The 16,270-nt window shown below is 34.8% G+C and overlaps 1 protein-coding gene and 1 long non-coding RNA gene across 7 annotated transcripts; one reads left to right on the forward strand and one right to left on the reverse strand.

Moving 5' to 3' along the window:
• Positions 1-292: 292 nt before the first annotated feature.
• LOC133734723 (putative anthocyanidin reductase) lies at positions 293-8,624 on the reverse strand. Its single transcript, XM_062162336.1, has 6 exons — positions 8,247-8,624; positions 1,827-1,994; positions 1,485-1,702; positions 1,243-1,402; positions 790-1,000; positions 293-690 (listed from the first exon to the last, which is right to left on the reverse strand). The coding sequence occupies exons 1-6, from the start codon at positions 8,389-8,391 to the stop codon at positions 516-518; spliced, it is 1,077 nt and encodes a 358-aa protein (XP_062018320.1). The 5' UTR covers positions 8,392-8,624; the 3' UTR covers positions 293-515.
• A 155-nt stretch (positions 8,625-8,779) lies between these two features.
• Positions 8,780-15,910, forward strand: LOC133734724 (uncharacterized). Of its 6 annotated transcripts, XR_009858540.1 has the most exons (13): positions 8,780-8,981; positions 9,416-9,553; positions 9,886-9,938; positions 10,060-10,129; positions 11,437-11,487; positions 12,267-12,419; positions 12,999-13,701; positions 13,808-13,879; positions 14,509-14,576; positions 14,653-14,800; positions 15,212-15,249; positions 15,403-15,492; positions 15,636-15,910. It is a non-coding gene; the product is annotated as an uncharacterized LOC133734724 (long non-coding RNA). The 6 variants fall into 6 exon arrangements; XR_009858538.1 differs by having other exon boundaries at positions 14,653-15,249; XR_009858539.1 differs by having other exon boundaries at positions 15,212-15,492.
• Positions 15,911-16,270: the final 360 nt, after the last annotated feature.

Below are 16,270 nucleotides of genomic sequence, written 5' to 3' on the forward strand. Positions count from 1 at the left end.
ACTGGGTTTTTGTTACTCGGCAAGGTTTTTAACGAGGCAACGAGAGAAGCACCACGTTTGGGCAACACAAGGGGGAGTGTTCAAGTAAACCCTAATTTGTGTTTGGCCCAAACTCTAGGTTACTTGACCTAGTGGTAATAGGGTTAAATTAGAAGGATCTAGATTCCTATTCAATGTACGATTACTTTCCTTGTATGATTGAGATTCTATGCATTGTAATCCTCTATATAAAGAGGCCCCTATTATCAATGAGAATACACAGCCAAATTCCTCTCAATTTCAGTTTCTCTACAACAAATTTAATATTATTATTAACATTTAAAAATATTCGTTATTACAAACATATTGGATTAGACCGATTAGTTGATCGGGTATCTGTTAATCTGGTGGATACGAATTTGGATTGATCTTTCAACAATCCGCCGGGTTAACGAATTAGGTCGGATTGAAATTTATTATTACTAAACGGATTAGGATTTAGGTTAATCCGCTTCAAATCCGGTCCATTTACAGATCTAGTTACAATTTCCAGTACGAGGTAGAAGGCCAAAATCCAGACAAGAAGAAACTGACTGGTGAATAATATCTTCTACTCCATGCTTGTAATTAAAACCCAAATCACTTAGCTTCTTTGAAGATATCTCAGAGGGTGCTGGATTATTCTGTTCTTCCTCCACCACAACCCTGCATCTGAATTTTTAAGTATATCAACATCTAAGTCATATAGAGCTAGGGTTACTCGAAAACTTTTATGTATATATATATATATACCAGACAATATATAACTACCTCCGTGAATTTGAGGAAGGAAATGCCTGAGCTAGATAAAGAACCAACTCAGACATTGGAATACTTTTGGCAGCACATATGTATCTTCCTTCTGCTTCATTATTCTCCATTAAAAAAATGTGGGCATTGCATATGTCCTCAATGTGAACTAATACAATTGATCCCATTCTTGCATTTACAGCAGTTAATATCCCATAGAGCTCAGAGTCACCTACGTAAATAAATTAAAGTCAGATAATATCAGCATGTATGTATTCATAGTTCTTATTTTATTGTTAATGAGCATGTTCCCCTACTTTCTGTGTAACTGCCATCAAATTGTACAGGCATCACGTTTGTGATCGTCAAACAAGCTTTGAAATCATCATATCTCACTCTACGATTTGTGATGGATTACGCATTATTTGGTCATTTTAAGAAAGGAGAGTTGAGCTTTTCATGGTCAGGAACTACCTGTCAATGGTGACAAAAGAACTCGAATGCTTGATGGAACATTGGAAGTGAGAAATGGTCCTCCAACAGTACTTGTTATTACTGAAACAAGATTAATCCCATTCTCACTTGCAAATCTAAATGCTGCTTCCTCTGTGAGGATCTTTGGAAGAGCATAAACCTGTCAAAGAAAAAAGTTTCTCATGTTTGTAGATTTGTATAAGTTAATCAAACTATAAAGAGGCAGAAGAAATAAGAATTACCCATCCACTTGCTTTCGCATCCCAGACACGATCAACTGGAGTTTTACAAGATTCATCAACAACAGAGATTGGATTTCCACTGCTATCTTTGGCAGTCAAAGTACTGATAGAAGAGGTAAGCACAACCCTATTCACGGTACCCGATTTCACACAGGATTTGAGGAGGTCCAAGGTTCCTTTGATTGCAGGGTCGATGATATTTGATTGAACATAAGCCTCTTAGAGGTACAAAAATAAATTGAGAGGAAAATTAGTATTATGCTCAACCAAGTTATGTAAGTGCAGGATCATGTGCTATTTTTTTTGTAGTAAAAAGGTAGCAGATGAAGTATTCATATATACCAATGTTCTCTTCCACAGGAACACTGAATTGCATTGATGCTGCAACATGAAACACACCATCGCATCCCTTAACAGCCTCGTCGAAGCTTCCTTCTTCTTGCAAATCAGCTCGGAATAATCTCAACCGGTCAGTGCCGACCCACAATGATAGAAGGTGCAAACACTTGGCTGTGATATTGGGTTGTAACTGATCATTAAGCTTTTATAACATACAGATTATTATTTAAAAAAAAAAAAAAATACATACAGATTATATAACAAAAAGATAAAACCTGTAGAATAGAAGATAATCGGTATATTGGCATGGAGTCGAAATTGGTTATGAACTGGCTTATATCTCCTCCTAAATAATTTAAATATACAATTGAAACTGGCCGGTCATGTTTTTATTTTGGCAATAAACTGAAACTGGTCATTAACTATTGCATGAACAAGATCAGTACGTATGACTCTAGGGCGGTGAGGCTTCGGTTTGTGCTAATCATGAGGCTTGTTGTTTTTGTTATCCTGTCGAGTTTGATGTCTACTATTCTGAAGACATCTTTCTGTACCGTTGAAGTTTATTGAATAAATTTTTTTTTTCTTTGATCAAAGAAATGCCAATACTATTGATTGATTTAATTTAAACAACCGCAGCAGTCTTCCGGTTCTTTGCTCTTATCCCAAGTACCATTGTTATGCGAACAACAAGAATAGCTCAATCAACACGCTTCTCTATTTTTCAAACCCTAATACACAATATCAGATTAAACTACAAAAAGTTAGAATCCAAACCATTTAACAGATCTTCAACATTAAGAACTCGATTCAATGCACTCGATTCAATGCATTCAAAAAAAAAAAAAAGAACTCGATTCAATGCACTGTGATGAAAACTAGACAACACGTCAAAATTGATAGTTTGAGACTTTGAGTTCTGAATATAAAAAACAACGTGGGGTGGTTTCAGCATCCAAAATTAATTACTAATAATTTCAGGTATCACCTGCCCCACTCATTTCAGCTCCGTCATATATAAATGTAAACAAATGATGATGACTCTACTACACATAAAAAATAAATGGTGACAAAAACCCTGACTCTGCTCGATTTAAATAACAAAAACAAAACCAGAAATAGGCGAAACAGATAAAATCGGAGTAGAATTATGAATCGTTTCCGAAACGGAAAAGAAAGATTAGAAATTGGTAAGTGTGAGAGAAATGTGAGGAGACTCACGATTGAGTAATGGGAGAGGGAAATGTGGAAGATGAAGAAGAAGAAAAGCGCGAGAGATTGTGAAGCTGATTCTGTGAGTGTGTCTATGCGTCGGAAATTGAATGATTGCGTGTGAGAATAGAGAGAAGAGGAAGGTAGTTGGAAAAATGGTTGATTGCAATACTATCGATTGATTTCAAGTGGTTAAGCTTGCAACATAGTATTAAGAGATGATATTATTCCGGGTTTCCGGGTACCTCGATCAATAATATTTTAAGCTAGTTGTATAATACTTGCAGAGGGCCATTAACAAGTAATTGATGAGGTCTCCGGCGTAGGTAGTACAGAAAGTCAATTCTCAAATACCTAGACATCCGAACAGAAACCCAGACCCAATCAAAAGGCACTCTTAACTAAGGTTTCAAATTTCGGTTTCAATTTCGATTTCGGTACTTCAAATTTAAGGAAATTTCGGAGAAAGTTTCGATTTCGGTGGAAATTTCGGTTAAAAATAAAGAAATCATATTAATTGCATTTATAAAATGATATTTTTGAATGAAACTTTTACATAGACCAAACTAACCTATAATAAACCTATTTACAATGTAACCTCTCTAAAATTATGCATTTATAATAGAATTGTGATATTTAATATGTACGAGTAATTAACTAGTATTGTAGTAGGTTGCTAAACTAGTGTTTTTATCTATATGTAATTATAATAAACCTATTTACAATGTACCCTCTCTAAAATTATACATGTATAATAGAATTGTGATATTTAATATGTGCGAGTAATTAACTAGTACTATAGAAGGTTGCTAAACTAGTGTTTTTATCTATATGTAATTATAATTGTGCTGTATATCAATAATGTGAATGTGATTTACTTTTTTTTTTTTTTTATGGCTGGAACCCAGTTGAATTGTCATTGTTCCACAATATATAAATTACTCAACCTTGACTAACTCAAACTTGATTAAATGGCGTACAAGTTGAATTGTCATTGTTCCACAATATACAGATCACTAAACCTTGACTAAGTTAACCTTGACTAAATGGCATACAAGTTGAATTGTCAATGGCGTACAAGTTGAATTATCATTGTTCCACAATATATAGATCACCCTTGACTAACTCAACCTTGACTAAATGGCTTACAAGTTGAATTGTCATTGTTCCACACTAAATGTGTACAAGTTGAATTCGGATAATGCATATAAAAGCAATTTTTGAGTAATACAAGTCTTACCCAAAGTTTCAAATTTCAGTTTCAGTTTCAATTTCGGTACTTCAAATTTAAGGAAATTTTGGACAAAGTTTCGATTTCGGTTAAAAATAAAGAAATCATATATAATTGCATTTATAAAATGATATTTTTGAATGAAACTTTTACATAGACTAAACTAACCTATAATAAACCTACTTACAATGTAGCCTCTCTAAAATTATACATTTATAATAGAATTGTGATATTTAATATGTACGAGTAATTAACTAGTACGTATTGTGGTAGGTTGCTAAACTAGTGCTTTATCTATATGTAATTATAATTGTGTTGTATATTGATAATGTGAATGTGATTTACTTTTTTTTTTTTTTTTTTATAGCTGGAACTCAATTGAATTGTATTGTTTCACAATATATAGATCACTGAACCTTGACTAACTGAACCTTGACTAAATGGCATACAAGTTGAATTGTCATTGTTCCACAATATATAGATCACTCAACCTTGACTAAATGGAGTACAAGTTGAATTGTCATTGTTTCACACTAAATGGCGTACAAGTTGAATTCAGACAATGCATATAAAAGCACTGTTTGAGTATTACTAGTCTTACCCAAGGTTTCAAATTTCGATTTCAGTTTCGATTTCAGTTTCGATTTCGGTACTTTGATTTCAATTGAAAATACAGAAATCATATTAATTGCATTTATAAAATGATATTTTTGAATGAAACTTTTACATAGACTAAACTAACCTATAATAAACCTATCTACAATGTAGTCTCTCTAAAATTATACATTTATAATAGAATTGTGATATTTAATATGTACGAGTAATTAACTAGTACTATAGTAGGTTGCTAAACTAGTGTTTTATCTATATGTAATTATAATTGTGATGTATATTGACAATGTGAATGTGATTTACATTTTTTTATAGGAGGCTTGGCCATCACGCTTTTTTCACTAATAATTAGAAAAATACAATTTAGAATCATACAATACTGCTCTTAAGTACATGAATTTTGGAAATGATTTTGGTAGCAGATAAAAGCAAAAAGGTTTTTTGTTGTATTAAACTTGATTGAAAAAAAAATCAAAATTTCATATTTTCTCATGAAAATATACGTAAAAAACTTCATTGTCGGTGGCATACAAATTTCACATAAATTTTGGAGAAATTTCGGACAAAATTTCAGTGTGAATTTTTAAATATATTTTGTGTGTGTAGATATTTTGGAAATTAATAATTTCGCGGAAATGTACGGAAAATTTTGAAAAATTTCAGGAAACTCTTGACGGAAATGATATAGCATATGAATTTCGTTTCGGTACTTCCAAATTACGGAATTCCATCGAAATATTTCGGTAGTTTCGGAGAAATTTGAAACCTTGCTCTTAACAGAAATATAATCTTCTTTAAGTCCCAGACATGATACCCACCAACATGTTCCCTAGATCCCAGAAATAAATGCAGACTTCAAAACCAAAAACCATTATAAGGGAATCTTACCGCCAAAACCACAAATTACTTCATGATGGAAGCATGAACCTATTGAAAATAAAATAAAAGGAAGCTCTAATGTTTATCTAGCTGAGATTCACACAAGAGATAATGGTATAATAGAAACTTGGATTCATGAGCTAAGATTTGAAGAAATTGATCTTGATACAGAGTAACTGTCCCCTTTCAGTATCTCGCTCTTTTCTTCTTCTTTTAGGGTTTAGGTGATTTTTTTTCTTCCTTCCATTATTAATTAGTTATACTATAGAGTGTATTTGAATGAGGAAAAAAATGATAGAATTTAATTGAAAATAAGGATTTCATAATTCCTAGAAACCAATTCCCTCGTTTGGCATTTTTAGATTGGAAATTTTAAATTTCTCTGTGGAAAAAAATGAAGGAATTCATTCTCTCAATTCCCCACTTAAATTTCCACCAAAATAGGTTGCAGTATTCAATTTTTATTTTCAAAACAAAACTTTTTTCTATTTTAGTTTTTTATTTGTTTTAAACTTTCTTAATTTGTGTCGTGGAGGTAAGCCCTAAAACTATCTCTCTCGAGTTCCATCCCTGTCCGGCGGCGAGCCCTTGCGCCGTCGTCGGACAGGCTTTAGTTGACTCTGTGTGGGTCGTGGTGGCAGTTGGTGCAATGAGGGAGGAGGAGCTCATGGCAGTTTTCAGGCTTGGTTTCGCTATCCGATGGCTTCAGCAGCAGACTAGTTTGGCGTCATGGGATCAGAGGGCTGGCTGTGACATGCTCGTGGTGACGTGCGGTCGTACCAATCGAAGGTTAGTCGGTGGTGGCGTGTTCTTGGAGGCAGGGCGTTGTGTCAATCGATTCAATCTGTTCTGGGTTGGAATTTTCGGATCCGATCTGGGATTGGGTTTGTTTGGTTGGGATGCCGCGCATTAATCTTGGCTCGTCGGGAATGGCAATCGGTTCAAGGCGGCGGTCCAGCAATTGCGGTGGGGCGGTGTAGGAAGTCGTCTGGCGACGGAGGCTGTGGCAGGCTTGGCTGGATTCCCATGGTCGTCCTCTCTCCTGGGTCAAGGTTCGGGCTTGGGCCCTCTTTTTGGGTCCGGCCTGGACTATTTGGTTTTTTATTTTTCAGTCTTTTTAGGGTTTAGGGTTGGGTTTTATTTTTGTTTTTGTTTTGTTGGTAATAAGGCACAACCAAGGTTTGGTGTGTGGTATTAGCTGTTGTTTCCAGTTGTGTTAGGTGTTAGGTGTTAGCTATCGGGTCGAGTGTACTACAAGATGTGGCAGAGACAATCTTCACTTCGGCCTTCTAGTGGGTCCTTCCTATCTGGTTTTGGGTCAGCGAAAAAGTCTGGCTGTGCCATAGACGAGCATTAATGGCCTTCTAGTGGGTAGTTCCTGTCTGGTTTTGGGTCGGCGGCGATGGCGAGTTGGGGCAGTTGTGGATTGATGGTGTTGACAATTTGGTGGTGACGGTGTGGGGTTTATTTTAGTCTCAGGTCCGAATGTCCGGGAATTCTGTTGGTCGGGTTTAGGTCACAACGAGTGTTGGCTTGGTCGATCAAAAGCTAGTCAGGAGGACTCTGGTTGGTGAGTTAGTGTTGACACCAGTGAGTTGTCCAGCTTAGAGTTCTTATTGGCTGGACAAGAGGTGAGCTGTCAAAGATTCACTGCTCCTGCGCTTGTTGTCTTTGTCATATAGTTGTAGTGCAAGTTTAGAGTCAGTCTTTATAGAGTTCCAGTGTGAAGTCTATTGGCCATTTCTGTATAAGAGATGTCGCCTAAAACTCGTTGTAAGCAGTTTATTATTAATGAAGTTCTTATTTGATAAAAAAAAAAAAAAAAAAACTTTCTTAATTTATTATACATTCTAAATCCTAAATAGATACAATCAAACAATAAAAATTGCAATTACTGAAATTTTTGATTGATGGAGTTATAGATTCCATCATTTATCGGAAAGTGACATATTGGAAAGTGGCCGGAAGTCATCTAATACGTTTCCGTCCACTATCCACACACGGATACAACATTCTTAAATGTCTGGATCATCCGTGCATTATACACAAAGTTCAGGCATGTTAGTAAAGTTCAGAACTATGATCACACCATCAACTAATACACATGCATATACATATATGATTGACTTGTATTGTAGCATTGGATAGTTCCAGGACTACTGCGCGCGCAAAGAATTGATGATTCAAGTTTGAATCAAAACACTTCACCAACCTCAGAAAGCTGGTTCTAATCGAAGTCCTTCTATATTTCTCTTTGCACCACTTAATTCGATGAGTTTATTGGTGTTCATACTATGATTTCTTTTTTTTCTTTTTCTTTTTTCCCGACTGATCGAAATAGAAGAAAACTAATTTTTCTTTTTTCCCGACTGATCGAAATAGAAGAAAACTAATTTTTCTTTTTTCCCGACTGATCGAAATAGAAGAAAACTAAAACTTGAAAATCAAATTTAAACAAAGAAAATTTAAGTGAGAGCTGAACTGAGTACCAGGATCGCGGACTGTGGCATGAACAGTGTGGCCTCTTTCAAGCAGAGTCTTCACCAACCAAGACCCGATATAACCAGTGGCTCCGGTGACACAGTAAACTGCCGGAGCTCCATTTCTATTGCCCTCAGATTCTAAACCCTCCATTTCTTCAATTCACTTTCTGCTCTCAAAAACAAAACCAGTGTGGTCTATCTTAGAGGGACCTTGATATCAGTTTAGTCTATGAAAGACGCTTATATAATCAGGTGGTGAACTGGTGGGTTTATGAATCGCACAGTGAATATAATACTCATTTGCCTTTTTTCTTGTCGTGGTCTGATTCATCTGCAATAAAATTTACAATATACGAAAGCTAAACTACACTGTTGCTGTAGATTTCACAAAAGACAAAATGAATGAATAGTGGACTGGCGATTGTGCCCTCCGTGCTGTTGGTTATTGCACGCAATGAATAGTTCCCTTACTATTCTACCCTTGCCTCATGTCTTCGGTGTTGGATAGCGATCGTTGTCGGGTTTGGAATTCAGCCACTCAGATCAAGAAAAAAAAAAAAAAGCAAAAGAAGAGAAAAGAAGGAAAAGAAGAATCGAAGAGAGGGGAAGATCTCGCCGATAACCGTCGGGTTTGAAACTCAGCCACTTAGATCAAGATCAAAAAAAGCAAAAGAAGAGAAAAGACGGAAAAGAAGAATAGAAAAGAGGAGAAGATCTCGCCGAGAATAGACCGGCCGGAAGGTATTTGTTTGATTTTTTTTTTTTTTTTTTGTGGGTTTTTTCTTCTTTGTTGGATGTTTTTGAGGACGGTAGTTGTTTTTGGATATTTTGAATTAAGTGGACGATGGTTCGATTTGTTATTTGGTGATTTGATTTGTATGGTTTTGGCTTTAGATTAGTTGTGAATGATTTCATAGAGTTTGGTCGTTTTCATTGTTTTGATGACTATCAATTAATTCCATGGAGATTCAAGGTTGCATGATGAGCTCACCACCAAATTGGAGCAGTTTTTTTTTTTTTTTTTACCCACTTCAGTACAGATATATCAAATATGGTCAAATCGTGACTTATTAATGGAGCTGAAAACGAATAGGAGAGGTTTGGTTTTCAAAGCTTATCTGCGAGATTTGATATAAAATTTCGGATTTTGAATTTTTGATTTGATGTCATCGTAGGTCGCTGGGGTGGGAAAGAGAAAGAGGAGAGATCCAAGATTGTGGTGGACTTCCGGGGGAAGGTTTGAGTTTGTTTCTGGAGAGGTGGATGCTAAAATTTTGATCGAGTTTGGGGGAGAGCTTTCAGCAGGAGAAGAGGTGTGTGTTTGATTTCGGTTTCTTTCAGTTGTCTAAAATTGTGGTTTAATTTGATTGAGTTTTGTGTCTCTAAATTTTGTGTATTTTGTATATTAGGATGTAAATGAAAATAATCTTCTTTCTTTGAGCAAATAAACTAAATTTCTTCTGGGTATGCACATATATGTATGTTTGTATACAGAGTAACTGAGACGTTTAACCATACTCCTTCTTATGTTTTAGACTATTACTTCTTTTTAAAATGGGTAGTTGAAAGCACATAATTGACATGTATAATGTTGGGTACCTTAATTGGCATATTGAAGTCCCTTTTCTTTTATGATGATTTCCAGTGTAGAGATGAAGAAGGGATATTCTTGGTATATTCAGTCAGTAGCTTTGAAAGGTGAGTTTTTTATTTTTATTTTTTATTTTTAACTCAATTCGCATATGATCATTCAAGGCTTCAAACTTCTAAATCTGATTCTCAAAGTCTTGATCTTTTGTTGCTTTTGGTTTACTTGCAGCACCTGTGTATTCAATTGGACCAATTTAGGAGTGGAGTGCCTTTTGTGTAATAAAAAGTTTCTGGTCAAGGTAAGTGTTTTGATGCCCTTGATTAGGTTTTTGTGGTTGGAGATGGTCAATTTCCCTAAGAGTTATTTGATTTAGGTCTGAAGTTGTTATCTTCAGCATGTGTGTGTAGTTGCAGATGCCTTTGATCAGGTTTCTGGGTGGGAGATAGTAATTTTACATAAAGCTTATTGTATATGGACTGAATTGTATTGTTCTTTGTGCATAGTATGAAGGAATTCCTGGGAATGGAGTAGCTTGAACACCGCTTATTATGGTGGAGTATCATTAAAATGAGATGTATTGTTTGACATATATTATCTAGAACCCCCACTTATTGTCAAAACAAAAAGAAAGTGAAATGGTTAATTGCTTTTGGGGGGTAACAATGAATACAGAAGTCATTGCCTACAATAGCTCTTTATGTGAGTGGACATAATGGGGAGTGCAATTTCTTTCTGCTGTTTCGGATTATATAGTGCAAATTGTTTCTGTTTCATATTTGTTAGTTGATTACATGGAATAAAAACCTGTAGGCTGTATACTGCTGGTATTAAAAGGAAAGTCTCTGATCCTATGTACTGTAAATATTGACATTTAGAAGATTAACATTTCTCTGGAATTTTTTATATGTTTTTGCTTATTTATTTGAATACGGTATCAGTTTGCCACAAAGAACTATTTGGTAGGTGGGAATTTGAAACACCAGTTCATCCATATTCTGCTTAGTGCTGCTTTCCTTATTCTACACTCTACATTCTAGAGTTGTATACAGAATTACAGTTGAATTAAAAATGGGTTCATAAACACACTCAGTTGAACAAGTCAAAGATAATAATCTATGGCATTCTGTACATACTAGAACTCTCTATTTTTACTTAAATACTGAGACCAAGAGAAGGAAATACATTCATGACCCTTATATATACCATAGACTTCCATGTCATCAAAAGAAAAGAAAAAGAAAAAAAAACACTTCCATGTGCTAAACTAATTAATAACATCAGCTTGGATAATGAGGTTAATATAAAAGTTTCCCTTGGATTTTTAAACTATTGTTAGTCATTTCATGATATTAATTATATCTATTTTGCTTTCCGAGCTTAATAATGCTCCTGTTGTGCTGAGAGGATTTGAATTTAGCAAACTTCAGGAAAACTATCAGCAAGTTTGTTGATTGATTGAACCAAAGTATAGAAATAGGCAATTCATTAGTCCTTGAAATGAAGGTAGTGCCCTTTTTAAATGGCTTTGTTCGGTATTTTTCTCCATTTGATTTTGATTAGGTTTGTCTACCTATATATAAAGTTTTTAATTTACTGCTGTTATAGGTGCGGACTGTTGATAGAAGTTGAGTCTCACTTTTGGCATTTCTCTATCAGGTGACATTTTCTCTTTCCTCTTTTATGTTTTTGTAATGTTGTTTTTAATCTCTAGATTGTGTTTGTTACTTATTTCATTTTTTTTAATCCTGTTCTGTCGTTTGTGTGAAATATATGTTGTTATTTGATGATTCAGTTTTCCCCTTTTTTTTTTTTTTTGGATTATGCGCCTGAGTTCATGCTATGGTATTGTCTGTCCTTTACATGGATATGGCGTTTACAAATTATAAAAGAAATCTTTTTTTTTTTGGCCTACGTCATTGTTCTAAATTGCATTTTGTCGGGAGAGCGGAAATGGTTGTGAAACCGTTGAAAAAGTGTGTTTCCTTCTGTTTTGAAATATTGTTTTGATATTTATGAACATTATTATTTTTAAAGCTGAATCTAAACTTTATTTTCGTGTAAATTTGGTGTTTGTTTCGGGTTCAGTGTCTACTCACTTTAGTAACAAACTGTCAACATTCATAACAACAGCAGCAGTAAAGATTGCTATTCACTTTTTCTTGCATTAGTAAGGACTTAGATAAAGATACTGAGGGAAAGACATACAGCAGTGGTATAAAAATAATCAAAGATTTGTCTATGAAATTTGAAAAGTGGTAGGCATTGACAAAAAGCCAAATATTTCTAACTGGTCTAATTTTTGAAGTCTATTTATGTGAGTTATTGTTTAATTGTGCACAATAGGCTGAAGTAGACAATGGAGCTGAGGAGTATTTTCCTATGTATTAATTTACATTTGAATTCAACTTATATCAATCTTATGAATCCTGTATCAGATGACATCTATCAATGGAAACCGGGAACTAGGAGTATAACACTCGCTGTATTTTCTCAATTGCTGCGATTCTCTAAGATTCTCAACTTTCCGGTCTCAATTTATCAAACAATGAGGATTGGTTTGTGCTTCAGTCTAAGGCAATGAGAATGAGGTAATTTTACTTGCTTTTGGTTGAAAAACCCGATCATATGATCGCATGCCTAATTTCAAGGGCCCAAATGGGACAAAGAGAACGAATATACATTGCATGTTGATAGGATTTGGTATCATTTGGAACTATATATTCACACTGCACAACTGGTATTAAGCATGAAAATGAACTATATATTGGGTTGGGTTCATTTGAAATTTGATTACTGAAAATGAAGTAAAGGTGGAGTCTTTTTGTTTTGTTTATTGGTTTTTATTTGTTGGTTTTTGAAGGTATCAATTGGAACTTTTGGAACTGTGTAAGAAAACTTGGGAGGAGAACATAATTGTGTGTCTGGAAACTGAATATAGGGATATGACTAACTCAAATTAATTTTACAGTCGGATTAGGTGGAAGTTTGAAGGTTCAAGACTTGAATGCCATAATACGCATCTTTGGGATGCTGAAAACATGACATGATGTTTCCCAGTCTATGACTTAATGTTTAGGAATTACGAGTTTGAGCTGTAGCTTGCTGGTTATATATTCATGGGACTGATTTGCTTTCAGTGTTCTAATTTGTTATTTTGTGTAATGCAGCAAAGGGTGACAAGTTGTTGGCGTCGCAAAATGCAGAGCTATCGGCTTTTTTGTATCTTAAATTGATTGAGAAATATTCATTCTGTTAAATTGTTTGTTCTCTTTAATAAGCGCTATATGGGGCGCATATCTGTGTTTCCCATGAATTCATTTCTCTACATCTTTTTACAATGGTCTCTTCAAAAGAAAAGATATGGTTTTAGGATGAAGGCAAATTTAAAATCTGTTGAAAGGAAGGTAGAAATAACTGATAATGAGTATGCATAAACTAGGGGTCCCATCTCACGAGTGCACTTAGTGATAACTTAATACTACATTGTGTGGCTGTCTTGCTCAGGTTGTCCAGCAGTTCCAAGAATTGTTTTGGAACTTTGTTCTTCATTTATATGATGTGCAATCTTTGTAGCAAGAACTAATTTGCTCATCTAATTTTCTTGCACGGTGTTCCTGTGCAAGCTCGGCAAACACCACCATTGTTGCAGTACTTTGTTACTATAGGGAAACTCAACACTTTTGAATCATTGGAATTGTCACGTTTGGTTGTAAATCAAAACAAGAAGCATCTTTTGGAGAATTGGCTATTTGAGGACAAGCTTGAATGTAGCGAAGAGCTAACTTTTTCGATAATTTCAGGACGACAAAGTTACTAGATGAAGAAATTGAAGAGGACGAGATGTTCTGGAATCAGGAGGCTCTTAAAGAGGTAATATTTTTTTTTCTCCTCTTTCTTTTTTCGAAGTTTTGTTTACTGTAATTTGTACTACTGTACACTGTTTGTAATTTACGTTCATGAATGGATATTGTGGTAGGAGGAAGAAGATGATAACTATGAAGTGGAGCTGAAAGTTGTTGATTTGTTTGATAATGACTTGGTTAAAGATGTGAGTTCTCTTCTACCAGGGTTCAAATTGTTTACTTTAATTTCGAGTTTTCTAGCATTTCAGAGGAAATATGTGAGTTGAAATTACCTCTATCGATTTGTTTGTGCAATTGATTGGGAACTAAGCTGTGATTATTTTGAGCTGACGTCGACAAATCTTTTCATTTCCTTTGATTATGTATTTTACAAACTTAATAGCTTATACCTGAAGTCACCAACTGATGTGTATAAGAAATTATGCTGATTTTGGGGGTTTTACTGATTTTGAATCAATTTGGCACCTTACAAATGGTGAGCAATGTTCAATTAGAATTTAAGCTCCAAGCATACAGTGCTATAGTCAATGCTGATAAGGATTGCCTAAGGATCTGTTAGACCCTATTTAAAATTTTGACATCATAAGTGCACTTATGATGTCAATCCCTATTTAAAATTTAGAAAAACCTCAGAAGTGAAATGGAGCATTTGATACATGCATATAGAACTTTGCCAAAAATACCAATTTACATATTAAAAGGTTTTCTGGTGTGCATGCATTTTAATTAGTACTTGGAAATTGGAAGTACAGAATATCTCATGCAAGGCAATAGATTGTGTTAATATTAATTATAGCTGGCTTAATACTATCAGTTCCTAAGCTGGATTGAGCGATGCTGTGATTTGGTGTTGAAGCATCTTTCAGTCATCCAGAAACAAAGGTATGTTGCTACTCTCTTAATACACTATTTGTCTCTGTCTCTCAAAATGTACTAATGCATATTATGACTCTTCTAGATGCTGATGAAAAAAGTTGATGCATTGATGAAAGCCATGGAGCAGAGTCTATGAAAATAAAGAGAGAAACCGTAGCTAAAGATAAAGAAGCTGCAGCAGCCAAGGTGGATGCTGACAAAAAGAACAGAATTATAAACTCATCTAAGAGGTTCTAATTACTTTTCAACAGCCTCAATACCATTCTTTCCTTTTGTATGATGCTTCTGTAGCAGCATCCCTTTCAAATATTAAAATTTTTCAGATCTGATCACCTGAATATATGATTGATTTTATGGTTTACTTCTAATTGCTGGGGGTAACAAAAGCATCTTCAATGTTTGGTTACACGAGATTTATTGAAGATAATGTGGAGATTTAGTCTTTATGAGCAATGTGTCCTATTATGATCATACGACAATAATTCCCGCAGCAAAGTTTCAGCTTAATGACAAATTTAAACCCAGTTCGTTTTTCTGTCCAAGTTTATGTACAAAATTTGGGTTCCTGTTTCTTTAAAGTTTTATTTTGGGTTCTGATTCTGCGTCATTTTGATGCGTCAAATCTGATATAACTCCCCTAGGTCCACTCCTTGATAAGACTGAACGTTATTTCACCAAGGTAAACTCAACCTCCTGTGCAAAAAATTTAAGTTCATGTATTTTGATTATCGATCTCTGCATTCTTCCGTGACTACAAAGGAACTCCATAAGAAAGCTGACTGGTAAGATGTCTTCTAATATTTATTTATTATCTGCTTTGCCTACATTTTAGATAATAAGCTTCTGATAGAACACTTGGAAATGAAGCGTACTGTTGAAAGGCCAACTGTCGACAACCTTATCTGGTTTGCTCACATTTTAGGTAATAAGCTAACCTCATTAATTCATGAACAGCTAATATATGTTCTCAAGGTTTTCCATGGTAAAATTCAGGTTTCTATCATTTTTGCAGTAAATAAGCTAATACATAGATCATAAATCGGTTCTATCATTCTTTTCATGCAGAAAGATATGAGAAGTTGAAGTTGGAGATTGTGAATAGAAAGAGCGAGAATGAAAATTTAAGGCAGAATTCATCGACCAAATTAAGAGACCAGCTATTGACCAGCATTGCTCTTCAGCAAGCAACACCAACACCGACTGAACATTGTATTCAATTTATAGCTTCATTAAAGTACATACATCAAGTTTGATCTGAAATTCTCAGTTTTGTATCAATCACATTATCATCTATTAAACCAGTTCCCGCGCAAGCCGCGGGCAACTATTGCTCGTAAGTATACTAAGAAGCTACTAGAAAAATAAGCATGTGAGTCTAACAAATTTAGGTTTTGAAATAAAATTTAGTGACATCAATTAAAGGTTAAAAAAGTATGATGATATATAGTTGCCAAGTGTTAGACTCATATCCGTAGTGGCTAGTCATTTCGATCAGTTGTACCATGTACTTGTGCACGCATCATGTGCACGCATCATTCATATATGAAGGGAAAATAGAGTCGAAAGATTGTTCATAATTTGCTCTTTTTTCCATATTTGCTTAGACATCTACCTAACGTTTCCACTAGGGTAATAATCAAGATCTAGACAGATATGCATCACGTTTCAAATTGTAAATTTTGGGTCCATTTTCAAGTATC

This window comes from Rosa rugosa, chromosome 2, assembly GCF_958449725.1.
Source record: "Rosa rugosa chromosome 2, drRosRugo1.1, whole genome shotgun sequence".
In the NCBI taxonomy this organism is placed as follows: domain Eukaryota; kingdom Viridiplantae; phylum Streptophyta; class Magnoliopsida; order Rosales; family Rosaceae; genus Rosa; species Rosa rugosa.